Source organism: Ovis aries, chromosome 6 (genome assembly GCF_016772045.2).
Source record: "Ovis aries strain OAR_USU_Benz2616 breed Rambouillet chromosome 6, ARS-UI_Ramb_v3.0, whole genome shotgun sequence".
Lineage (NCBI taxonomy): Eukaryota > Metazoa > Chordata > Mammalia > Artiodactyla > Bovidae > Ovis > Ovis aries.
The window spans coordinates 7,192,627-7,220,076 of NC_056059.1; the positions used below are offsets into that span (position 1 = coordinate 7,192,627).

Consider the following 27,450-nt stretch of genomic DNA (forward strand, 5'->3'; position numbering starts at 1 on the left):
TCTTGGCCTTCTTAGCTACAGCTTCTTTAGAAGAGATGCCCTAATTTCCCCCAGTGGTGGGCAAACACCTTTTGCACCTGAACCCCTGCAGGGTCTTCCCAGTGGTCTCCCGTCTGTGCTCATGTTGTCCATATCCCAAGGCAATATGCTTCTTAAGGGGAAGCATTTGTGCAGTGCCTCTCTGCCTAATAGCTGTTTAAGAAACAGAATTGAAGGGATGGATATCGATAGTTATTTTTCATTGTTTGAGATATTCTTTCTAGGCTTTTAGTCACTGCTTGCCAATCCAGTCAGTCAACAAATATTTATTAGATGCCTTCTACATAGCTGGGTATCTGAAGTACTTGAGTGAAAGGGAAAGGCGTTCCCTGTGTCCTCAATTCTAGACTAAGAAAAAGAGAGAAAAATTAAAAAACTGATAAAACTAGATAAGGGTATTGTAGACTATAATAGGGAATTTGCATGGGGAAGCCTCTGGTATTCTTCACAGAGAATAAATTGATTCATACACAAATGAATCTTCAGTATTGTTTTTTTGAAGGTACTGGCTGCGATGTCCACCAGCTTCTTATAATGTGATAATGTAAACTTTGACTTGATCTCTACAAGTGTAAAAATATTTCTATTCTGAAAGCAAGTATGTCATAGATGTAAGTGCCATTCTTAATAATTACATGTTGGTAATGCTCAAGTTACTGTAAACAAAAAAAATGCTGCCCCCCACAATACCATAAAAATCAAATGGATTTTCAATAACTGCAGTTTTTGAGTGTGTCTTTTCTGGTTTCTGAGGTCCTCGGGGAAAAGTGAATTTAGACTGCTTCCTCTTGACAGCTATTTGTATGAGTGTAATTCAAGTTGGAGGATTTTAATCAGTTGAGATTATCATAAAATATATTAGACATGCGTGGATATGTCCATATTGCTGAAGTGGCTTATTAAATATAACTTTATGATTGAGAATGGCAAACAAATAGAGTATACCTGATCTTCTACACTGATCTTCTCAGTGTAAATGTGTAGGTTTAATTTGTTGTTAATTTCATATTGCAGGCCCTGCATTCCCCATCCTGCGCCTTGTTGGGGGGAGCAGTGTGCGTGAGGGCCGAGTGGAGGTCTACCATGCCGGTCAGTGGGGGACAGTCTGTGACGACCAGTGGGATGATGCGGATGCGGAAGTGGTCTGCAGGCAGCTGGGTCTGAGGTTGGTTGTTCTTGTTTTGTTTTGCTTACATTTCTAAGTTTATTACTTCCATACCCAAAGGTAGGTGTGTTTAAGTTGCACATTTCTTTGAACAAATAGAAAAAGCCATCTTTTTGATCATTGTATTTGGCTGTAGTCTCCTTGAAGAGAATATCTGTATACCTATAGATCTAACCTGTTTGTATCTGAATTCAACTGATTTTGTATCCTTAAGAATCTTAAGCCTTTTACCACTTTTTATCAGGAGCCGACTCCCAGGTAGTAACTAGCACGGGCAACCACAGTAACTTACCAAAGTCATATGATGAAACTAGTTGTGAGGTTTTAACTGAAGTTCAACTTCTTTCCCCCAAATATTGTCTAAATTTTTGACCATTGCTTCCTTATTTGTTAGGTTGTGCTTAGAACAAAGAATGTTTATTAATGTTCAAAGGAAATAATTCCTGTGCAGGATATGGCAATGAAGCTTGTGGAATAAAGACAGAAAACCCAATATTATGTTGCTTTAGTTATGATTACTTTGGAATAGTATGTTATAATTCTGTATCCTCTGATCCTTGTCTTTAGTGATTTTGAACATTGGTATAGCAGGCCTAAAAGTTTCTCTCAAATTATATTGGCAGATCTTCTGAAAGTTGATATTTTACTTTAAATTTGAAAAAAAATTATTTAGCATGTTGTGGTAGGTAGCGGTGGGTTGATGTGGAGACTTCTCAAAATGAAAACTTCTCAGTTCTTGTTTCACTTTGTCCAATTAAGCATAGTCTTTGATGCTGGAGCATGAGTTTTGAACCTTGAACTGTAATTTTCTTGCAATTGTTTTTGCAACTGACTCGCCTCCCCCACTTTTTCAAAACTGTAGGTTAATATTAAAGTATTTTAAAACAAAATAAAGTTTTTTCAACATTTTACCTGTAAATACTTAAGTGTGCTCCTTTTAAAAATAAGAACATTGCCCTACATAGCCAAATTATCATCACAACTAATGTAAGAGGTAATCATTCTTACATTGTCTGATATCCTGTCATACTCAGATTTCCATCAGTGTTCCCACCATGTCCTTGGCAGGTGGTTTCTCTGTAGCAGAACTTAGCCCAGGGCCTTGTGGTGCATCTGAATGTTGTATCCCCAGTCTTTTAATCCAGAACATTCTCTTGTTTGTCCTAACACTGACTTGTTGCAGAGACCAAAGAGAATACCAGTTGTTTTGTAGAATATCCTACCTTCTGGATTGGTCTCATTTCTTCCTCCTGGTGCCAGTTAGCTTACTTCTCTGGTTCTTGTAACTTCTGAAATGGGAGGCTAGATCCAAAAGTTTGATTAGATAAACATCACTCAAGTATTTGCTTCCCAGGTGGCGCTACTGGTAAAGAACCCACTTGGCTAATGCAGGATACTCAAGAGACGTGGGTTCGATTCCTGGGTTGGGAAGATCCCCTGGAGGAGGAAATGGTTATCCACTCCAGTATTCTTCCCTGGAGAATTCCATGGACAGTGGAGTCTGGCAGGCTATAGTCCATAGGGTCGCAAAGAGTTGAATACCACTGAGCAACTAACAGTTTCACTTTCATAGTTGTAAACGTGATTCTAAAAATTCATGTTGTAATGTAGAGTTCTTTCTTGAGAGCCAAGATTCTTTTTTTTTCCACTTAGATAAACAGTTCTTAAACAAAGACTGTGTTGACAAACAGTAGTCTACTACCTGGAAAGAATGTAGAGATAGAATCACAAGGAAGACTCTATTAATGTTGAACATATGTGTGGGTTGAGTAAAGTGTTTACATCTTTCTTGAGCATTTGCTCATTGCTATCTTTTGAATGAGGGAGATTTGTGTTTAGAGAAATGGTGAAAAGGAAAACTATATTCAAATATTCAAGACAGCAACAGTCTTCCACAAGCCTGTGTGATAACCAACAATCTACCTTGGTGGAGTTTTTTTTAAATTATAAGTACCGTAGGCTCTGAACTGATGCTGTTCGTTTGCTTTGTTTTTCTTTCCTTTGCTTTTATACTTCTCTCATAAGCTTGCAGCATAGCAGTATTCTGCAACTGCTCTTCCTCTGGAATTTGTTTTGCTCACTTAAAGGCACAGTACTTTCAGATGAAATAATTTTTAATGTTACATGTTTCATCTCAGTGGTACTTGCTTTGTTGAATTCCCAAAGGGAAACTATATTATGCCTCCCTGGAGTACTGGTGACAATTTCTTTGTGAGATGCTGTCTTTGTGGACCCTCCTCTTTAATGGTGGCTGTAGATTTTGGTAGCTGGCAAGCTTCCTAAAACACAAAAGGAATAACTGTACTTAAGATATTTAAATTTGATTAACCCAGAACTTAGAGAAACATGAGGATCAGGAAAGGAAGCAGCCAAGTGTTAGAAAATTGAACTTGAGAATGCATACATATGCAGTGAAGTTCCAGGTAGAGACATTTTAATTGGGGTTCTCTTTGTGCACTTAACATTGAAGCATTTCCTATGTCTTTCAGAACTCTTAAAAGTGTAGCTGCTCATGGAACTGTCACATCATATTTTATTCTGTGGATATGCCATAATATACATAAGAATTTAAATTTTTGAACAATAAGTGTTTTTTTGGCTATAAAATTATCTTACAGAACCATATTATTCAGTGGTCAAAATAAAAATTCTTCTCATACTCTTTTAAAATATTTATTTGTTCTCATTTCATTGCTTATTAATTTAAAAAATATTTTACAAACATTATTCAGTTCAGTTCAGTTCAGTCGCTCAGTCATGTCCAACTCTTTGCCATCCCATGAATCGCAGCACGCCAGGCCTCCCTGTCCATCACCATCTCCCGGAGTTCACTCAGACTCACGTCCATCGAGTCCGTGATGCCATCCAGCCATCTCATCCTCGGTCGTCCCCTTCTCCTCCTGCCCCCAATCCCTCCCAGCATCAGAGTCTTTTCCAATGAGTCAACTCTTCGCATGAGGTGGCCAGAGTACTGGAGTTTCAGCTTTAGCATCATTCCTTCCAAAGAAATCCCAGGGTTGATCTCCTCCAGAATGGACTGGTTGGATCTCCTTGCAGTCCAAGGAACTCTCAAGAGTCTTTTCCAACACCACAGTTCTAAAGCATCAATTCTTCGGTGCTCAGCCTTCTTCACAGTCCAACTCTCACATCCATACATGACTACTGGAAAAACCATAGCCTTGACTAGACGGACCTTAGTCGGCAAAGTAATGTCTCTGTTTTTGAATATGCTATCTAGGTTGGTCATAACTTTTCTTCCAAGGAGCAAGTGTCTGTTAGTTTCATGGCTGCAATCACCATCTGCAGTGATTTTGGAGCCCCCAAAAATAAAGTCTGACACTGTGTCCACCCTTTCCCCATCTATTTCCCATGAAGTGATGGAACCAGATGCCATGATTTTCGTTTTCTGAATGTTGAGCTTTAAGTCAACTTTTTCACTCTCCTCTTTCACTTTCATCAAGAGGCTTTTTAGTTCCTCTTCACTTTCTGCCATAAGGGTGGTGTCATCTGCATATCTGAGGTTATTGATATTTCTCCCGGCAATCTTGATTCCAGCTTGTGTTTCTTCCAGTCCAGCGTTTCTCATGATGTACTCTGCATAGAAGTTAAATAAGCAGGGTGACGATATACAGCCTTGACGTCCTCCTTAGCCTTTAACAAACCATGAGTTTTACGTTGCTCTCCCTGGTATTAGACAATCTCTTGAAGGGCAGAGTTATCCATTTCTTTGGTATTCCCCTGAAAGCCAGTACATTCCAGGGCACCAGGAAATAGGCTGAAGGACTGTGTGTATTTACAAATATCATCTTAATTTTTAATAAACTCAAAAATTAGCTGGGAAACCGAGTTTGTTTTACATCATGGTTTCTTAGTGTTTTTTTGTTTTGGTTCTTGAATTTATTGCATTAATTTTTCTGATTAGTTTAATTAAAGATTTTTGTGATCATTAAAATAATGGTTGTAAACAATGGAAAATATGGAGATACATAAGGAAGAAAATAAAACACTCAAATGATGTTTTAAGGCTGCATTGTAACATAGATAATTTTCTCCAGAGTCACTGTCCCGGGCTCCTGATCTCCCATCTATTGTCCTCCCTTAAGGAAGGAACACAGTTTAGAGGCTATTAACTGGGCCTTTTGCTTTTTCATAGAACCTCTACCACATCTTTGACATATTTGAAATGCAGTGTGTTTCATTTACTCTGTCCAGCCTGCCTCAAGTCACTCTCAAGTAATGAGTATTTTACCTTTGTTATTTTTTTCTTGGGAATAGAAGGCCTTTAGTTTTTAATCTTTTAGCCTAGATTTTTAGTGCAAAGGATTTTAAGGACATGTAAAAATGCATTCTTACTGTTTTAATTTCATTATTGTAAGTTGAGCATCTTAGCATATGCTCAGTGGCCATGGGTATTTCTTCCTCTGTAAATAGCTTGTTTCTCTCCATTACCCTATTTTTGATGTTGGTCGTTTTGTCTTTTATTATGATAATAAATTATGATTATTAACTTCTAAGAATTTTTTTTCTTTGATTGCTGTTATATTTTACAAATATATCTTTCACCTACTTTGCCTTTTGATCTGATTGTGGTGTATTTTGCTATACAATAGTTCAAATTTATGTGTTTGGTTTATTTATTACATAGTTCAAATTTATAAGTTTAACTTTTTTTTCATCTTTGTTTTCTGATTTCTCGGTTTTTTATTTTGCTCAGGAAATTCCCTTATTACCAGGGTTACAAGAACTATGTTCTTATTATTTCATTGCATTGTATTAACTTTTTAGTCATCTTGTCTTCCTCTTTCCCTCCTTCCTCCCTTTTTTTCCCTTCTTTCTATTTAGATTTTTAAACCATCTGGAGTTTATTTTTTGTTTCCGAGTTTGGGATCAAATTTTGTTTTCTCTCATATTGGTCCCTTGTTTTATGTTAGCACCTAATCTTGCCTCAAGGAATTATACTCACTGAAATTGTCTTTAACAGATCTGCTTCTTTTCTAGCAGTTGTCACAGGGCAGAGATCCAAGGAGACGGTTACTCTGCTTTTCTCCAGAGCTTTCCTCTCCGGCTCCCCATGACCTGCGTTAATCACCCTGTCTCCTCTGCTTCCGTTCTCCAGCCTTCAGTGTTCTCTAAATCAGTTTCCATATTTGCTTTCATTAGTCTCTTTCCTCTAGAGCAAGGGTCAACAAACATTTTCCGTAAAGGGACACATAGTGAGTACTTTCGACTTTCCAATTACTCCACTGAGCTTTTGTGTAGTGCAAAAGCAGCCACAGACAATAATTTGGGAATGAGTGTGGCTTTGTTCCGATAAAACCTTATTTCTGGATAGTAAAATTTGAATTACATATATCAAAATTGCATTCCTGTTTTGGTTTTAAATTCTCAAGATAGTTATAATGTAAGGAGAAAAAGGCAACTTAAATAATGGGGAATAGATGCAGTATCTTGGAAAGCAAACTAAAAGTATAAATACTCTGGTCTAAGAATTAAATGGCTGAAAAGGGCTGAAGATGCAATTTCTGAAGTCATTTATCATTTTGACAGGCAAACATGATCTTCTTCATTGAAATCTGGGGTTCTAGAGAATATGATATCACTTTGAATTGTGAGAGAAGTAAATTTAGTCAAATAAATTTGAGTGAAGAGATGTTTGCCCATGAGCAATAGAGAACTGAAAATAACCGTGGCTTAAACAAGACAAGAGAAATGTCAGGCTGGATGAGTTACAAGCTGGAATCAAAATAGGCAGGAGAAACATCAACAACCTCAGATATGCGGATGATACCACTCTAATGGCAGAAAGCAAAGAGGAACTAAAGAGCCTCTTGATGAAGGCAAAGGAGGAGAGTGAAAGAGCCGGCTTAAAACTAAATATTAAAAAAGCTAAGAACATGGCATCCAGCCCCATTCCTTCATGGCAAATAGAGGGGGAAATAGTGGAAATAGTGACAGGTTTCCTCTTCTTGGCCTCCAAAATCACTGTGGACAGTGACTGCAGCCATGAAATCAGTAGATGTTTGCTACTCGGCAGGAAAGCTGTGACAAACCTAGGCAGTGTGTTGAAAAGCAGAGACATTACTCTGCCGACAAAGGTCCATGTGGTCAAAGAGATGGTCTTCCCAGTGGTCATGTCCGGTTGTGAGAAGTTGACCGTAAAGAAGGCAGAGCGCCAAAGAATTGATGCTTTCAAATTGTGGTCCTGGAGAAAATTCCTGAAAGTCCCTTGGACAGCAAGGTCAAACCAGTCAATCTTAAGGGAAGTCAACCCTGAATACTTGTTGGAAGGACTGATGCTGAAGCTGAAACTCCAGTATTTTGGTCATCTGATGTGAACAGCTGACTCATTGGAAAAATCTCTGATGGTGGTAAAGATTGAGGGCAGAAGAAGAGGGCATCAGAGGATGAGATGGCTGGCTGGCATCATTGATGCAATGAAGATGAACTTGGGCAAACTTCAGGCGATGGTGATGGACAGGGAGGCCTGGTGTGCTGCAGTCCATGGGGTTGCAAAGGGTCAGACATGACTGGGTGACTTACAACAACAACAAAGACAAGAGTCTTATTTTTCTCTCCGGAGACCAGAGATGACAAGGTTGGTACAAAGTGGTTCTATAGTCATCAGGGCCCCAGATTCTGGCTGTAGCTCTTTCATTCTTATTTGGTACTTTATGGACCAGGATAGCTACAATGGAGTGAATTGATAAGGAAAATTACAAATTAATCATAAGTTTACCTTTGCCAGAGGCAAAAGAAGAAACGGGTCAGACTAACCTGTCATCTGACTTATGTTCTTATGTTTGTTCAGTGGCATTGCCAAAGCATGGAATCAGGCGTATTTTGGGGAAGGGTCTGGCCCGGTAATGTTGGATGAGGTACGCTGCACCGGGAATGAGCTTTCTATTGAGCAGTGTCCGAAGAGTTCCTGGGGAGAGCATAACTGCGACCATAAAGAAGATGCTGGAGTGTCCTGTACCCCTCTAACAGGTAGGAACTTCACCCTGTCAACCTAGCCACTCTTGCCTTCGCCCCTATTTGGACTTAACTTCCCTCCTCAATTTAGCTAATATTACTGAATGAACTTACAAATAAATCCCCCAAATAAGACATAAAAAGAATATATACTGTATATTAAAATGCTATCTCTTTATTTATAGATATTTCTGAGTTTTTCAGTTGAAAGCTACACAATCCTATAAAGTAATTAAGAACATATGATCTTGTTGCAATATATAGTACCCAGTAGTCAGAATCAGTGTGCAATGATAAATTTAGGATGTTAGGTATTATATATTTAGTCCATTCATTTATTAGCCTGTCTTGACTCTCAGAATGTGTTTATAGCTGGTAAACTATTTTGATTAAAGCACGCTATTAAAGAACCAGGTTAACCTTTGCTGTGTTGAATGTTCAGACTGTTCCAAATCACAACATGCTTGTCAAGCTATGTCTTGTGTTGCAAGAAGGACATGTCTGAGCACAAATGAGTGCATGGGTATGTACTTAAATGTTTGGGGGGAAGAAGAGAGAAATGGACGGGCAAGAGAAGTTGGGTCATCGCAAATCTGTTGTTTCTACAGCAAAAAGAGCTTGGAGAAAAAAATTAGGGCTTTAATATTTCTTTAAAAAAGTCAAATACTTCTGAGAGACTGTGAAATGCTGAAGGTCTACTTTTTTAGTTACATATTTCTGTACACACTGTTTTTTGATTAGAATAACACATTTATACACAAAATAAGTAGAAAATTTATACCAGATTGTAAGCCAGAGCACTTCATCTTCTTGAGCCTCCATTTCCTCCTCTTTCAAATGAGGATAGTCTTGTAGTGTTGCTGGGGTGGTCAAATGAGGTAACAGGTGTAACAATGCTTTGCAAACAGTGAAATTTTACATTAATAATGATTCTGTTGCTAGGAGACCTTAATTTACTTTGAATGATCCCAGAGATTCATGAAAAGGATGACTTTCCCCCAAGATTATTTATGTATTTCATTTGGGAGGAGGGACAGTGGATTATTTTGGATGGAAATGGCCTTTTATGCTTTTTGGGGAATGAATTTATTATATTGTGTATATGCCTAGAAGCTCTTTACAGGATTTTCTGGGAATTAAGTATTCATTTAATTTCAGAAGATTCAGTTTAGATTTGTATTATTGATAAAAGAACAAAGGCAAAACGTGCACCCCAATTTTTATTCCGTTCTCCAGGGGATCTTCCTGACCCTGGAATCGAACCTGGGTCTCCTGCATTGCAGGTGGATTCTTTACCATCTGAGCCACCAGGGAATCCTTTATGAATGCCTAAGGAATAATAATAAATACTTTGACATGATTGGTCACTCTTTAACCAGAATAGCTTATTCTGTCTTCATATTTCAGTATTTTTTAATTCACAGTTAAATTTTTCAGCTATTTCAAAGTTACTGTGTTTTTATACTTTTTAAATTTAAATGACAAATGTTGCTCATACTTAAGGAGATTAAAGCTGTAAGAAATTTCCCAAGTATTATTTAATCTGGAGACATCTAAATAATTACTTTGGAATTATATCAGGGTATATTTTTCGACTTAGACACAGGAGTACAAATAAAAGGGAAAGTATTTTGTTAGGACAGATATGTGTTATGACTTTGTTCAGAAACAATCCCATTAATGACCTCAGATCACTGAGCACAGTTCTCTTTGTCTGCTTAGTCGCTTCAGCTGTGAACAACTCTTTGCAACCCTATGGACTGTAATCCACCAGGCTTCTCTGTCCATGGGATTCTCCAGGCAAGAGTCCTGGAGAGGGGTGCTGTTTCCTTCTCCAGGGGATCTTCCCCACCCAGGGATTGAACCCAGATCTCCAGCATTGGAGGCAGACTCTTTACTGTCCGAGCTACCAAGGACAGTTCTAGTAGGAGTTTAAAAAAAGGCCCAGAGGAAGATCTGGGTAGGATGATATTTCTCATGCAATTAAAATGTTGCTCTGCCTTTTCTGGTCATTATTTGCTCGGTCTCCGTGTCTCCTTCTTGTCGCAGATGGCGTCATCAGACTTGCAGGTGGTGAAGGCGCCCACGAGGGTCGCCTGGAGGTGTATCACAGGGGACAGTGGGGAACTGTCTGTGATGACGGCTGGACTGATCTTAACACCTATGTGGTTTGCCGGCAGCTGGGATTTAAGTAAGATCTATTGATACAAGATAGCTAAATGCCAAGCTATATTTTTGAAAGTCTTGTTTTTTACCCTTACTTGTAATGTCTCTAATACTAACAATATATATTCTCAATCATTATCTACCTGTCTATTCTACCTACCTTCCTACCTCTCTTATCTACCTATCTATATGTGGAAGTTCAGCAATTAAAAAACAATAACATTCTCTTTGATGATAAATAACCATATCTTGCTGTTTATCTCATTTGCCTTTCCTGCCACCACCCCTCTTCTTGAATAACTGGTTGGAGCCATGGATGATTTATGTATTTTTTTTCCCATGGATGATTTTTAAGTCCCGTTCTGTCTATTTAAGTAAGACTGTATGCCGTGAAAGATCAGTTCTATTCTGATGCATTGCTGCTATTGGATGTTGTTAGTAATAACATCACTGTGTTTAAAATTGCAGAGAAGTTCAATGTCAAATTCTTTGGTATTACATTATTTCCTTTCTCATAATGTGATGATAATTATCACTTTTATTTGAGAAAAACAGCTTTCTTGTCATGAGATGACCTTTTGAACTCACCCTTGACCTCATTCTCCTAAAAACTGAGTATCACACTTTGAGCAATATATTTCATGTCACACACATAATGCATTCCACAGTAAAGACCTAAGTTGCTTGAAGTGATTGCAAATGATGCCTTTGAGCTAATATCTGAATGAAGCCTGTGAATGCCCATTCTTTCTTATTTTCCCTGTTTTTATGTCATACTTGAAGTAATTGTCTGATGTTTAAAAGAAATAAGCAAAATTATATTATTTCAGCTTCAGATAGAATTAATTGCAAATATTTATTAAAACTTAAAAATATGCTTTCATTGAAGCTAAACATTCAAGCTATGTTTAAACATATATTTTTAAAGTTGTAAAAGTAATATAAAATTTTAGAGGTTTGGAAAAAGAGAAAATAAAAAACTACCCCCAATTTTTCCATTATTAAAACTTACATATAACTTTGTAACAGCTCTAGTAGTAGATATATAATTTTACTATTCACTTTTTTCCTTTATATTACTGTAGTCATAATTTTTGATAACATAACTGATGATGTTCATATTATAATTTACTTAATATTTAAATTAGTTTAAATTTTCTTGTTGTAAATAATGATATCACAAAGGTATGGATGTATGAGATTGACAAATATTTTGAATTTTCATGGGCAGTGCAGTTAATTATAATTATGAAGTCAAGGGCTATGACATGCTAGCCAAATAAATATTGATATTTAATTAATAAGAATTACTTTAAAATGCCATTTCATCTGAGTAAATCTCTGTTAGTCTGAGAACTGTATCCCATTTTCGCAAGTTTAGAAAAATTCAAAAATATTATTGTTTACTGTTTTCATACCGTTCTCATATTTTCCTTATTAGTGAAAACAATTGAATAAATGCTGATTTTTTTCTCCATTTTTAAATTTTGTTTCACAGATACATTCAGTTTTTCTTGCATATACAGAGTATCAGAACTTAATGGTTCTGAAAGTGTTCTCAATATTTGTTAAAATTCTAAATGATTGAGTTAGAAGATAGAATAGGCGCCTGCTACATTTACATTTTAGTTTACAGAGGAATTTTTGAAAGAGAATGCTCTTTTGGAATAAAAAAGAGGGTGAACTCTGGGTTTCTTCATACAAACAAAATCCCAAAGTAAAATGGCCACTTGCTGTCTCTTACGTAATTGACATGAACGAATGTAATCAGATTGCTGCATTTTGTGGAAACCTGGTGTAAATTGAAAGTGATAGCAGTATGGAATTTAGGATAATTACTTTATTAGCTAAGGATCAATTAGTCAGCAAAATAGAAGTCTTAGAATGACATTGAAAGTTGCATTGTTTTAATTTATTGAAATGTTCATCATGTTAAATAAATTTAATGAATAAGTGCACGGGAAAAAATTAGGAAAATTCATCTTTCAGACTGAAAGATCTCTTCATATTCTTAGTACAGAAATAATAAAATGGAATGAAAGTGACTAACGTAAAATTTATGAGATAGAGTTTAATTATTTATATAGACCAATTGAAAGACACTTCAGATATCTTTTAGCTCAGGGATTTCTGGAGGTTTGTTTGGATTTTGCAGAACAAAAGAACCAAACTGGGGAGAAGATGAATGAAGGTAGAGATTGACTTATTTGGTAATTTTTAATTTTGTGGATCTTTCCTATTTCTACAATGTGTGTATATATATATACATATATATATTATAATGCACTGGGGGTTTTTCAGTAGGGCAGTGTGACAAAGTCAATTGAAACACAAATATAATTCATGAAAGTTAAAAAAATCAGATTTATGTGACCTTATAAAAAGCACTGTTATTACTCTGATTTTGATTGGTTAAAATCTAAGTTTCATCATGGATTGGAATGATTCTTGAGAAATCACTGAACCAATACATACATTTTGTTTTTATTTTTTGTTCATTTGTTTCCTTTGACTGCGTCATGCAGCTTTCAGTATCTTAGTTCCACTACCAGGAATTGAACCTGCAACCCTTGGCAGTGAAAGTGTGGAGTCCTAACCGCTGAACCACCAGGAAATTCCTCACACGGTTTATTTTGGAAGACAGGATAGGAAAGGGGCTCAGAGAGCTAATGAAATCAAATGCACTCAGAAGGCTTTCAGAGGCTGATACAAGAGTTCTCACTTTCTGGTGCACTGTGTTATTTCCACGGTCAGGAATTTGACATTTATCTGTTTGCATTCTCTCTGGATGGTGGGTTAAATTGTAGACAAAACACAAGAATGGTTGGGGGAATAGGATTATCTGTTTGTTACCATTCAATCAATCAAACATTGTTAAGATCATCAAAATATGTGATACAGTGAACACTGCTGTTAGAACTGAGTTCTCAGGACAGGAGAAAGAACAAATACCCTCTGAAGTCATGACACTTAATGAGGTTGCTTGTTTTATGGTTTGTGGTTCCTTGAAACAAGAGACAGCAGTTGTGTGCATGTTCGTTTTATTGCCACAGATATGGCAAACAAGCCTCTGCAAACCACTTTGAAGAGAGCATGGGACCCATATGGCTGGAAGGCATCAGTTGCTCAGGAAAGGAAGCCAGTTTCCTTCAGTGTTCGCGGGGACCCTGGGGAAGGCATGACTGCAGCCATCGGGAAGATGTTGGCATCTCCTGCTACCCCGGTGGAAACGGATTCAGAGTCTCCCTGGGTGAGGTCCTGCCACAGCTCTTGACTGTTCATATTCCAGTAGCCACTGCACGTCTAGCCACTGGTCTCTGGCTTTTCAAAAAGTCTCTTTTCCCAGATGCTCTAATTTTTAGTAATTTTATTTCAGAGAAAAATAGTCTTTTGAGTCAATGTTACAAAATTTTACTCCTAATTTTTCTCTACCCATGAGCCTACTTTTCTCATGTATCTGAAACATAAAAGAAAGAAACTGCAATGTCCATTCCCCAACTGATTGTTACTTATTCTGCCTCTCATTTACCTTGAATTCTAATGAACTATTTGAGAAAGGATTGAAAATAAATCAGAACAAAACAGGAGGTCTCTTTCCCACCCTCCATGATTCATTTGTCTTTAGTCCTGAGGCCTTGTCAGTCATTGCTTGCCAGCCAGCCGTTGCTGTGTCCTAACACAGATCTTTCAAGTTTCTCACTGGACCCCAAGGTGGATTCATTGGAGTAAACAGCCCACCTATCTTTCTAAGATATCCTGTTACTAAAAACCCATCAGCATCACTTATTATCCCCTCATTCCAAATTTCTTCAGACTTATAGTCAGATAAAAGATACTTAGCTCATTTAACAGTCTAAAATATTCGTGTGTAGTGTTAATCACTCAATGTCCAACTTGTTCGACCCCATGGACTGGAGCCTGCCAGGCTCCTCTGTCCCAGGCAAGAATACTGGAGTGGATTGCCATTTCCTTTTCCAGGGGATCTTCCCAACCCAGGGGTCCAACCTGGGTCTCCTGCATTGCAGGCAGATTCTTTACCATTTGAGCTACAGAGAAGACCTTAAATATTCTTAGATGAAGGTCCTTTTGTGAGCGGAGAGCAACTACTGTATATCCTTGACAGACTTAACATCTGATGAGGAGGCCAGAATAAATATGAATGAAAAGTATAGAGGGAGATATTCAGAAGACTTGCCAGGACTCTACCATAGCTCTGTTTGTATGTATACATGCATTTTTTGGTACATAAATGTTGAAATAACCACCGGTGGTCCTTAAGTCTCACCTCAGGCTTGAGTCAGCCCCTTTTATATCCTCCTGTTTTGAGACTGTGAAGCTGGAATCCTCATATTATAAAATAATGGGATGTATTGAATCTCACAGTATTAACTATTCCCTGGTGGCACAGTGGTAAAGAATCTGCCTGCCAGTGCAGGAGATGTGGGCTTCATCCCTGGGTCGGGAAGGAAATGGAGAAGGATATGGCAACCCACTCCAGTAATCTTGCCTGGAAAATCCTACAGATAGAGGAGCCTGGCAGACTGCAGTCCACGGGGTCACAAAGAGTGCGACACGACTGAGCATGCAGTTAAGCACACATACTTTAATTTGTCAAAGTGTATGTTGATTCCCCATTGTACTCTGACCTGTGAGATCATAGTGACGTACTCCACTAATCTAGCACTAATGATACCAGGTAGAAATACAGCATTTTACCCTGTCCCTCATAGGTCATATTTTAAATTGTTTCTGTTTGGTCTCCTCCCTTGCTACTTTCTTCCTATAAAGGATTTATGACCCTGCTAGGATTATGTGATGAGTAATTACATGTGGTTGGGAGAGATAGAGCCTGTTTGCTAGACATGGAACCTCTTAGCCCCAGATAGCAGGTATTTGGATCATGGAGTGATCTATTCAGGCATATTCCATCAGTACTCCATGTGATGAAGTATTATAAATACTATGTATGTGTTCTAAGCCACTTCAGTCGTGTCTGACTTTTTGCAACCCTTTGGACTATAGCCTGCCAGGCTTCTCTGTCCATGGGGCTCTCCAAGCAAGAATACTGGAGTGGGGTGCCATGCCCTCCTCCAGGGGATCTTCCCAACCCAGGATCACCTGGGTCATCACCCCCCAACCCTCTGCCCCGTCTCTTTTCTCTCCTGCATTGGCAGGTGGGTTCTTTACTACTAGTACCACCTGGGAAGCATACCAAATACTACAGTCTCAGTTCTCTGAAGACCTGTGTGGTTAAATATACACATACAGTTAGGACAACTAATCCTCTCAATTTCCTTAAAATCTTTAATTTTCTGAGATTATATTGATAGATACATTTTTTAAAAATTTAAAAAGTTGAGGGTGATAATTATTAATAAAATATGAGATCATTATTATGAATTCTTTGGTCCTAAGTTTGGTAATATATTAACTATTCATTTGTCCAAAGAACATTATATCTGAGCCAAATTATTCTGTTGCAATAGAATCAGATTACCATTTATTCATCCAAAGAGATCATTACTTTCCCACTTATCAAAAAGGACTGCAAAGAGATCATGGAATGGTGCAGTTTAAAAACAATTTAGTTTTTTCACTTCTTTGGTGCTATGATAAGAGCTGTTAGACTATTAGAGTATTCAACTGTTTGAAGGCAACTCATTGACCTTAACTTTAATTGTGAATGAAACTTTTCTCAAAATTAGTAGTAGTTCAGTAGACACTTCCTAATTTTAGGTGTGTGGTAGATGGAATGCTCAAAAACAATATTCTAGGTCAGTAAAGGTGATTTAGTACAAATGTAGTTAGTTAATGCCTATGTTAGTTGGTGGAAATTTGTGGGATGGTAAATATGTAGATTTCTTATTTTAATACTGCATTCTTTTTAAAAAATTTAAATAATTAATTATCGCATTTTCCACATCCTATCTCATCCTATCTCTTACTTGCCCTGATTGCCCTAAGACTACTCTCCACCAGTACTGCATTAATTCTAAAGTTCAGAGTATTAAATCTTAACAGAGATATCTTTCACACTTCATTGTCTCTGAATTTTACAGTGTAAAGATTTTATCTTTCTTTTAGGAAAAATATTATTTTCTTAAAAAAATGTATTAAATCAGTTTTATAGGAAAATTGAAATAAAGAAAACTCTGTTGTAATCAGAGTTTGTGATATATAATGAAAGATACTATATACTCTGTTTAGTTTTCCCAAGCATTTTAAGATTTTAGAAATAAATCATGTATGTTATTATTGCTATAACAAAAAGAACTTAGTGAGGTGGTATTAATAGAATGGTTTCTATCATTCAGTTTCCCTTCAAGCATCAAAAATCCAGTGATTTAATAAAATGAATGGCTAAAATTAGGTTCAGAAATATTGTATATATTATTTTTACAAAGTATGCAACTTAGGCTTTGAAAGTACTTTATCATTTTTATTTTTATGGAATGTGAAAAACTGCCCATAAAACAACTAGGATGGAATGTGGAGATCTAATTCCATGTGTGTATGATTTCTTAATTTTGCACCAAAGATCTAAAAAGTGTAAAAATGAAAACTTGAAGAATTTCATCTCTTTAAATTTTTTCTTTAAGAATCACTTTTCCCCTTGCTCCTCTTGCAAAGACTCCCTAAATTTCAGATACAATAATAAGAAATGTAAAGTTTTAAATATATTGTGTTATGTTCACATGCCTATTACAAAAATTTTTTAGCTAATGTAAACAATGCATAGAGAAGGTTGTTATTTTGACTTTGCTGTATTGATTCCACTATGATGCCTGTTCCATGAAGTGGGTGTGATCAGAGATTAGAGAGCCAGCAACTCTGGGGCAACAAAGAAGAGTTCGAGGAATCAAAGTAGGATGTGTCTGTCTTGCCAGTGTGTTTCCTTTCAGTTAAAAAATGTCATCTAGTTATTACATACATGGGGTTGAACACAGATTGAATGATACTTGGTTTGTTAGCTGATTACATCACCTCCTTGCTGCTGCTGCTGCTGCTAAGTCACTTCAGTCGTGTCCAACTCTGTGTGACCCCATAGACAGCAGCCCACCAGGCTCTCCCATCCCTGGGATTCTCCAGGCAAGAACACTGGAGTGGGTTGCCATTTCCATCTCCAGTGCATGAAAGTGAAAGGTGAAAGTGAAGCCGTTCAGTTGTGTCCAACTCTTAGTGACCCCATGGACTGCAGCCTACCAGGCTCCTCCGTCCATGGGATTTTCCAGGCAAGAGTACTGGAGTGGGGTGCCATTGCCTTCTCCAACATCACCTCCTTAGGTTCTGATAATTTCACCATGTTGGATGGTATTCTTTGAATCCTTATCAATCTTAGAGGTGCAAGCTGGAGACCCTTCAAGTAACTAGATAATGTAAAAGTGTATTAGTTTGCTTGGACTACTGTAACAGATCACACACTGGGTGGCTTAAACAACAGGTATTTATTGTCTCACACTTCTGGAATCTGGAAGTCCAAAATCAAGGTGTGCACAACAGATGTTATGTGTACTCTGTAATGCCAAGCACTGTTTCAAGTGCTGGGAATATAAAGTTGAGCAAGATAAGCACTCTAACCTCAAGGCTTCAAAAGATACTGCAAAAGTGGATACAGTTTTGTTTTTTTTTTTCCTAAATCAGTATGTCCTCTCTCTCACTGTCCATCTAATATTTAGCTCATTTTAAAAGCAAATACTATTTTATAAAGTCTCTGATGCTTTAACATCAGTTTGGTTGTTTTGGCTCTTATCAAAGTAACAATGAGTATTACTTTTAACGCGAGACTTAGGTTTTCCAATCAGACTGATGGATGGAGAAAATGAGAAGGAAGGACGAGTGGAGGTTTTTCTCAACGGCCAGTGGGGAACAGTTTGTGATGATGGGTGGACTGATGAGGATGCCACTGTGATCTGTCGACAGCTTGGCTACAAGTAAGAAAACCTAATGATATGGGATGGTTCCTTGACAGAATGTATGATTTTTTTTACTCTTGTTCTTGTATAAAATTAGTATTTATGATTCTGTTGAAAATACTGGCAGCATGCTGACTTGATTCAGAATGGTAAAGAAATACGAAGTAGAGTCTGTTTAAATTTTTCTATAGTTATAAGACATATACGTTATGTTACTTAAGAAATGTAGCTTTTATCTAATAACAAATAGTCCAATAACTCTTGATTATTCATAACACTGGAGAAGGAAATGTCAACCCACTCCAGTATTCTTACCTGGGAAATCTCATGGACAGAGGAGCCTGGCCCACTACAGTCCATGGGATCGCAAAAGGGTCGGACAGAACTTAGTGACTAAACAAAAACAACAACATTCATAACAATGCTTCTGTCAGCCAAACGTATTAACCTTTTCTCTGTGATTTATGTCACAACACAGTAGCCTTATAAGGGATTCTGCTGTTACTGAAATTACAGTTGGTTCTTGTTATTTGTAAAGTCACTGTGAACTTTAAGTTAGGAAATACTAAGCCATTGCTTCTAGACCTGAGGTCAAACCAAGTGACGGTCTGCCTTCTTGTTTTAACTCTCATGCTTGCAAGCAGTTGCCCTTTTTGTAGTCTACTAATGCTTTCCGCTCCCCTGCATTTCTGCACCTTTTTGTTGATGATTTCTGTTTAAAATGCCCCTAAGCATTTTGCTGCAGTGCTGTCTAGTATTCCTGAATGAAGAAGGCTGTGATGTCCCTTATGAAGGAAATGGTGTTAGGCTTCATTCAGGCATGAGTTATAGCATAAAAAATGTGGCACTAAGTGAGATGGGAAACAGACACTTATTTCCAGTTTGAGGTGAACTAAAAAAAGGTAGTTTATCTCCTGTGAGACCTCAACTGGGAAACTCAAAATTGTTTGAGACTTTAGGCATGTCCACAAATGACGGTGAAGAGTCTGATTGATTTTGGAGTTGCAAGTATATGTGGAATATGTTCCAATTTAGAGGGCTATGAAATTTAAGCTAATAAACATAATTTGCCTGGCTTATTTTGGATTGCTAATAGTGGTGTGAATTTTAAAATATATCTTTAATTACACATCTATGTGTATCTTAAATATTGATAAACTTAACTGGTTATTCCCATGCAGAATATACTTTTATTTTTAAAACTATTTCTATTTTGATGAAAATTCAATTTTTTCCCTAAAGCTTTAGCCCAAAGTTTATTTTCAGCTACTTAGATCCTACTTCAATGTACTGCTCAGTTTTGGTCCTAGTTGCCATTCCAATTGCTCTGTAGTCAGTGGGTTCATTATTTGTAATATAGATTTTTCAGTATCCAAAATCGGTGGTATGTGACATTTTTGACTTTCAAAATATAGGGTAATGGAATAAGGGAGGAAGAATCTACATTAGATGAATTTAGTCAACAATTTAAGTTTCCTTTGCTCACTACATTTCTAACATTTGTTTTTCCCTTAAAAAAAAATATATATATATACACACATATTGTTCTTAGATTACATTCTCAATGAATTTATCTAAAATCAGCCATTAAAGTGTATTGCTGCTTGAGACTAATTTTTTGGCTTACTTTTATTTTTTTGGTAGAGGTAATCCAGGAAACCTAGTGTTACCTTTGGAAGTACGAAGGAAAATGTGAAAGAAAAGGTCAAATATGATCCTTGAATTGTGTGTCTAAGTCACATTTAAGGAGCAAAAAAATTGTACAGATATCCATCAATGCATTTTCACTTTGCTTTCCTGCTACATCTTTCCTTGCTTTTTGCGTATCATGTAGTCCATTTTGCATTCAACTCAAATGGTGAATGTAGGTGAGAACAATCTAGACTGAGTGAACAAAGTTTGTAGAAATCTTCAACAATATTTCTGTAGCAATTATCAAGAAAAGCATTAAAAGAAGATCCTACTTTATGCTGGGTTTTATTTTTAAAAGTATTTATTTGTGTATTTTTGGCTGTGCTGGGTCTTTGTGGTGCAGACTTTCCCTAGCTGCGGCGAGCTGGGTTGCTCTCCAGGAGTGGTATGCGGGCTTCTTGTGGTGGTGGCTTCTCCTGTCGCAGAGCACAGGCTCTAGAGTGCATCGACTTCAGCATTTGCAGCATGTGGCCTCAGTCGTGTGGCTCCTGGGTTCCAGAGCGCAGGCTCCGTAGTTGTGGCTCAGGGGCTTATTTGCTCCTTGGCATGTAGAATCTTCCGGGATCAGGGATCGAACCCATGTCTCCTGCATTGTCAGGCAGACTCTTTACCACTAAACCGCCAGGGAAGCCCCTTAGTTCATAATTGTTTCTAAAATAAATCTTAATACATAAATCAGTAATTTAACGTTACTGTGACAAAGTGGATGGTCATCTTCTAGTGTACAAGCTACAATTTGCCATCAAATAGTATTTAGAAGAGAATCATTTAGCTTTTGATCAGTCTACATATATTTGAACATATACTTGTTTTTATAATTTCCTATGAGAGGAGATAGAATTTCATATAAGAACTTATAAGTAAGTATGTGATTAGAATAGGGGATTTTTTTCTCCATGTCTGTTTTGAATTATTAAAAATCTTTAATAAAGCATTTATTTGTAGAAATCAATCCAGAAAGCTTTGAAGATGTCAGAAGACTTGAGGTTTCTTAATAAGAATACCAGAGAACTGTCCCCCACCACCTATATTGCACTTGAGGTTAGTACTTGGAAACACTGAGAATCCAAATAGCTTTTTCATAATGTAGGAAACAGAAATGAAGTAATAAGAATCAGGAACCTGAGTGGTAACTAATATAGACGCACTTAGAATGAAGATAAAAGACACCCTTGAATGGTGTGTTACATAATGTCTGACAGTCTAGCATATGAACACATCGTTTTTAGAGGGTTGAGAGAGAATGTGTTGCTATCAGCCAACCTTGTTAGGAGTGAATAACCATGATGGAGAGTCCATTCTTTTCGAACTCTGTGTGCTTCCATTAGTGCATGCTTCGATATGACATTGCTCTTGCACTCTGTGTTTATTAGAGTTATATCCCTTAAAAGAGTTTTCAAAGGGTGTATGCTTATTGCTTTGCCTGTGTGCTCCATCGTTTCAGTCGTGCCCAACTCTTGGCAACCCTATGGACTGTAGCCCACCATGTGCCTCAGTCCATGACAGCAATACCATGCCTCTCTCCAGACAGGAATGTTGGAGTGGGTTGCCGTGCCCTCCTCCAGGGGATCTTCTCCACCCAGGGATTGAACCTGCATCTCTTACGTTTCCTAGCACTGGCAGGCAGCTTCTTTACCACTAACATTACCTGGGAAGCCCATCCCTATTGCCTTAATAGAGACCTAAAACTAACTATATCTAATTTTTAATCTTATGTTTAAATAGCTGCAAAGAGTTTAATTTCTGCCATATTTGTATATGACATTTAAAAGTTGAAGTTACATTATTCTTTTAATTATATCCAGTAGAACATAAATATAGTGTTTTGATACTGTCATTCATTTAAAAAATAGATGAATATGTTCTTCTTTGACCTTCACAAATTTTACATAGTTCCTTTTTCTCCTTGAAGTTTTAGTTTCAATTTTCTTTCCCCGCAGAATCCTAATGTTAGTATATTTTTAAAACTGTGTGTGTGTACACATGCAGAGAGTGAGATAGAGAAATTAAATTCTTCTAACATGTTGCTATCAGGATTTTATGATTTCTGGTACACAACTAATTAAAAACGACAAATTTGATAAATGGGTTTTCAACGTAAGAAAGAAAAGTTGACAAAAGCTCCCATTTCCTAGACCGATGGGTTGGGGTTTGGGTCCTTGGATAACAGGAGGCTTCATTGCTATCGTTTGTTTTGAACTGTTCTTTTGGCCACTTCAGAGGCTTTTAAATCTTGGAGCAATGAACTGTGGTTGGATTGGCTGAGTGAAAGGCATGCCTTTTTTTAGTGTAGTGGGAAAAGGGAAATTTTGAAGACTTAGCAAGACCAGTTTGAGGAGAGAATACACATGGATTTTGATGATCTACATATCAGTTCCCATATCTCTTGGAAAATCATCATCTACTTCCAGGAGGACTTGATACTCAGTTGAAGTGAAGTGAAGTGAAGTGAAGTGAAAGTCGCTCAGTCGTGTCCAACTCTTTGTGACCCCATGGACTGTCTGTGGAATTCTCCAGGCCAGAATACTGGAGTGGGTGGCCTTTCCCTTCTCCAGGGGATCTTCCTAACCCAGGGACCAAACCCAGGTCTCAGTTTAAAGCATTGTGTATTAGAGCCTATTGTCTCACTGAAATTATCAGCTATGAATTACTTCATGCTTGTAACCCAGAAGTCCCTATAGGTGACACAGTCTTTAATTATTTCTTTTAAAGTCAAAGAAAAATGTATTAGATTTCACTATATCTTTGAGAATGTCTCTAATTATGTACTTTTATTAGTTAAAATATTCTCTAATTCTACTTGCTGATATATCTAAAATGGTACATTCTCTTTAGTTTGTTCATTGATTGGTAAATTGCTAAGAAATTATCCTTTTGGTTTATTTAATGAGTCTAATTTTATTTTCAACATGTTTACTTCCATCTGTCATCTACTTTTTATGCTATCTATCACGCTTTATTTTTGGTTCTTTTATGACCTTCTGGCTTTTGATTCACAGGCAATCTAATATTCTTTCTTTGCTATCTCTAGTTGTCTGAAATTTCAGCATTCTTGTTTTACTAAAAGTTCTCTTTAAATTTTTAGCAAAGATTTTCAGATATTTTCTTACCAATTTCACAAATTATCTGTAATTTCCCCTTCTTGAAAAATATCAAGGCATTAAGCTTATTGTTATTTGCTTTCTACCTTTGCTCATCCTCACACCCAAAACTGATGGGAATCATCTTGGATATTAGTTTCAGGATGTTATTAATTTTCAATTTTCTTCAAATTATGGCTATTTGAATTTCAAATTGTTCTTCATTACAGAGGCACTTATCAGCAATTATTTCCATTTTTTAAAAAAGATTAATGAGATAATTTCTGGCAATTCTGATTAAGAAAGAGAGAATATAAGTAAACATTCAGTTCAGTTCAGTTCAGTTGATCAGTCCTATCTGACTCTTTGCGACCCCATGAATTGCAGCATGCCAGGCCTCCCTGTCCATCACCAACTCCCAGGATTCACCCAGATTCATGTCCATCGAGTCAGTGATGCCATCCAGCCATCTCATCCTCTGTCGTCCCCTTCTCCTCCTGCCCCCAATCCCTCCCAGCATCAAAGTCTTTTCCAATGAGTCAACTCTTCGCATGAGGTGGCTAAAGTACTGGAGTTTCAGATTTAGCATCATTCCTTCCAAAGAAATCCCAGGGCTGATCTCCTCCAGAATGGACTGGTTGGATCTCCTTGCAGTCCAAGGAACTCTCTAGAGTCTTCTCCAACACCACAGTTCAAAAGCATCAATTCTTCGGCGCTCAGCCTTCTTCACAGTCCAACTCTCACATCCATACATGACTACTGGAAAAACCATAGCCTTGACTAGACAGACCTTAGTTGGCAAAGTAATGTCTCTAGTTTTGAATATGCTATCTAGGTTGGTCATAACTTTTCTTCCAAGGAGTAAGCATCTTTTAATTTCATGGCTGCAGTCACCATCTGATTTTGGAGCCCCCAAAATAAAGTCTGACACTGCTTCCACTGTTTCCCCATCTATTTCCCATGAAGTGATGGGACCAGATGCCATGATCTTAGTTTTCTGAATGTTGAGCTTTAAGCCAACTTTTTCACTCTCCTCTTTCACTTTCATCAAGAGGCTTTTGAGTTCCTCTTCACTTTCTGCCATAAGGGTGGTGTCATCTGCATATCTGAGGTTATTGATATTTCTCCTGGCAATCTTGATTCCAGCTTGTGTTTCTTCCAGTCCAGCGTTTCCCATGATGTACTCTGCATAGAAGTTGAATAAGCAGAGTGACAATATACAGCCTTGACGTACACCTTTTCCTATTTGGAACCAGTCTGTTGTTCCATGTCCAGTTCTAACTGTTGCTTCCTGACCTGCATACAGATTTCTCAAGAGGCAGGTCAGGTGGTCTGGTATTCCCTTCTCTCTCAGAATTTTCCACAGTTTATTGAGATCCACACAGTCAAAGGCTCTGGCATAGTCAATGAAGCAGAAATAGATGTTTTCTGGAACTCTCTTGCTTTTTCCATGATCCAGTGGATGTTGGCAATTCTCTGGTTCCTCTGCCTTTTCTAAAACCGGCTTGAACATCTGAAAGTTCACGTTTCATGTATTGCTGAAGCCTGGCTTGGAGAATTTTCAGCATTACTTTACTAGCATGTGAGATGAGTGCAATTGTGTGGTAGTTTGAGCATTCTTTGGCATTGCCTTTCTTTGGGATTGGAATGAAAACCGACCTTTTCCAGTCCTGTGGCCACTGCTGAGTTTTCCAAACTTGCTGGCATATTGAGTGCAACACTTTCACAGCATCATCTTTCAGGATCTGAAACAGCTCAACTGGAATTCCATCACCTCCACTCAGCTTTGTTCGTAGTGATGATTTCTAAGGCCCACTTGACTTCACATTCCAGGATGTCTGGCTCTAGATGAGTGATCACACCATCATGATTATATGGGTCATGAAGGTCTTTTTTGTACAGTTCTTCTGTGTATTCTTGCCACCTCTTCTTAATATCTTCTGCTTCTATTAGGTCCATACCATTTCTGTCCTTTATCGAGCCCATCTTTGCATGAAATGTTCCCTTGGTATCTCTAATTTTCTTAAGAGATCTCTAGTTTTTCCCATTCTGTTGTTTTCCTCTATTTCTATGCATTGATTGCTAAAGAAGGCTTTCTTATCTCTTCTTCCTAGTCTCTGGAACTCTGCATTCAGATGCTTATATCTTTCCTTTTCTCCTTTGCTTTTCGCCTCTCTTCTTGTCACAGCTATTTGTAAGGCCTCCCCAGACAGCCATTTTGCTTTTTTGCATTTCTTTTCATGGGAATGGTCTGAATCCCTGTCTCCTGTACAATGTCAAGAACTTCATTGCATAGTTCATCAGGCACTCTATCTATCAGATCTAGGCCCTTAAATCTATTTTCACTTCCACTGTATAATCATAGGAGATTTGATTTAGGTCATACCTGAATGGTCTAGCGGTTTTCCCTACTTTCTTCAATTTAAGTCTGAATTTGGTAATAAGGAGTTCATGATCTGAGCCACAGTCAGCTCCTGGTCTTGTTTTTGTTGACTGTATAGAGCTTCTCCATCTTTGGCTACAAAGAATATAATCAATCTGACTTCAGTGTTGGCCATCTGGTGATGTCCATGTGTAGAGTCTTCTCTTGTGTTCTTGGAATAGGATGTTTGCTATAACTAGTGCATTTTCTTGGCAAAACTCTATTAGTCTTTGCCCTGCTTCATTCCGCATTGCAAGGCCAAATTTGCCTGTTACTACAGGTGTTTCTTGACTTTCTACTTTTGCATTCCAGTCCCCTATCATGAAAAGGACATCTTTTTTGGGTGTTAGTTCTAGAAGGTCTTGTAGGTCTTCATAGAACCGTTCAACTTCAGCTTCTTCAGCGTTATTGGTTGGGGCATAGACTTGGATAAGTGTGATATTGAATGATTTGCCTTGGAAACGAACAGAGATCATTCTGTCGTTTTTGAGATTGCATCCAGGTACTGCATTTTGGATTCTCTTGTTGATCATGATGGCTACTGCATTTCTTCTGAGGGATTCCTGCCCACAGTAGTAGATATAATGGTCTCTGAGTTAAGTTCACCCATTCCAGTTCATTTTAGTTCGCTAATTCCTAGAATGTTGATATTCACTATTGCCATCTCTTGTTTGACCACTTCCAATTTGCCTTGATTCATGGACCTGACATTCTAGGTTCCTATGCAAAAAGTAAACATTAGCAAAAAGAAACATAAGCACAGATACAGAGGGTTAAAAATTGTAGAATACTATAAACTTACTTTTAGCCAATGAATTTGCACCTCTGGATGAAATGAACAATTATCTAGGAAACTGTACATTTCAACAAAAAATATAATTATTAAGAGGATTCCCTGGCAGTCCAGTGGTTTGGCCTTGGTGTTTTCACTGTGGGGGCCCAGGTTCAAACCCTGGCTGGGGAACTAAGATACTGCAAGCCATGTAGCATAGCCAAAAAAAAAAAAAAAAAAAGAAGAAGAAAAAAAAAACCCTAAAAACTCAAACCAAAAAAAAAAATTTTTACAGTTGATACAAAAGATAAAAAACCCAAATAAATTAAATAAATTACTAATGACAGGAGAACTGACTCTTGACTTTTGCTGAAGAGTTTTGACCAGTCTTTAAGACACAGATGGCTCCTGAGTTCTTAATATAAACGTACAGCAAAAAAAAAAAAAATCTTTCCATTCACTATGAAGTTAATATAACTTAACTTTAAGTCTAGACAAGGATTCATACCCAAAAGAAAACTCATTAATCTATATCAAAAATTCTAAACAAAATATTAATGAATTTATCAGCAGTATATTAAAAGAACAATATCACTCAAATTTTCTGTAAGAATATGAGAGTAGTTCAGCTGAAGCATTCAATTTAATGTATTTTGGTGTGTTGTCTATAAATGAAAACATATATGATTATCATAATAATGTTGAAAAGTTACATGGTAAAAATCAGTATTCCTGTCTCATATCTCCTAGGATGCTGAGAATAGAATAAAACTACCTTAACTCTATTATCACAAACAAGCATGAAATAGGAACAAATAAGTGTGCCTGTTTTTACTGCAATGACTCAGTTTTATCTGGAGTTTCCACTAATCATTAAGAGCTGAGATATTGGAATTTTTAAGAAGCCAGAATTTTATATGAATAATGCAGTGTCCACCTAGAGAACCCAGGAGGATCATCTGAAAAGACACTAGACTAGTGTTTATTAATGTAAAAATATGAAATATAAATATTTTTTAAAAGCAATAATGTTCCTATATGCTAAGTAGAAAATTTTTTTAAATGTCATTTATAAAAGGTACAAAACTCAAAAAAATTCAAGGAATAAACTTCACAAATATTGAGGTCTGTGCGAAAAAAAGCTATTAGTAAATCTTTACAGAAGCTGTAAGACTTCTTTATACTCCACAACTCTGAATGGGAAGACAAAATAGAAATTAATCTGTACC

The 27,450-nt window shown here is 37.2% G+C and overlaps 1 protein-coding gene across 4 annotated transcripts in view; it reads left to right on the plus strand.

The window, feature by feature from the left end:
- The window catches only part of PRSS12 (serine protease 12), an 89,753-nt gene that overhangs the window by 25,836 nt on the left and 36,467 nt on the right, over nt 1-27,450 (plus strand). For 2 of the 4 annotated variants that reach the window (XM_027970792.3, XM_027970790.3), the window contains 5 exons: nt 1,054-1,204; nt 8,013-8,191; nt 10,226-10,367; nt 13,396-13,592; nt 18,132-18,273. In XM_027970792.3, coding sequence (XP_027826593.2) covers nt 1,054-1,204; nt 8,013-8,191; nt 10,226-10,367; nt 13,396-13,592; nt 18,132-18,273 — 811 coding nt within the window. Of the gene's footprint in view, nt 1-1,053; nt 1,205-8,012; nt 8,192-10,225; nt 10,368-13,395; nt 13,593-18,125; nt 18,274-27,450 lie in introns of all 4 variants that reach the window. The other 2 variants (XM_042251117.2, XM_042251118.2) reach the window with 1 other exon arrangement.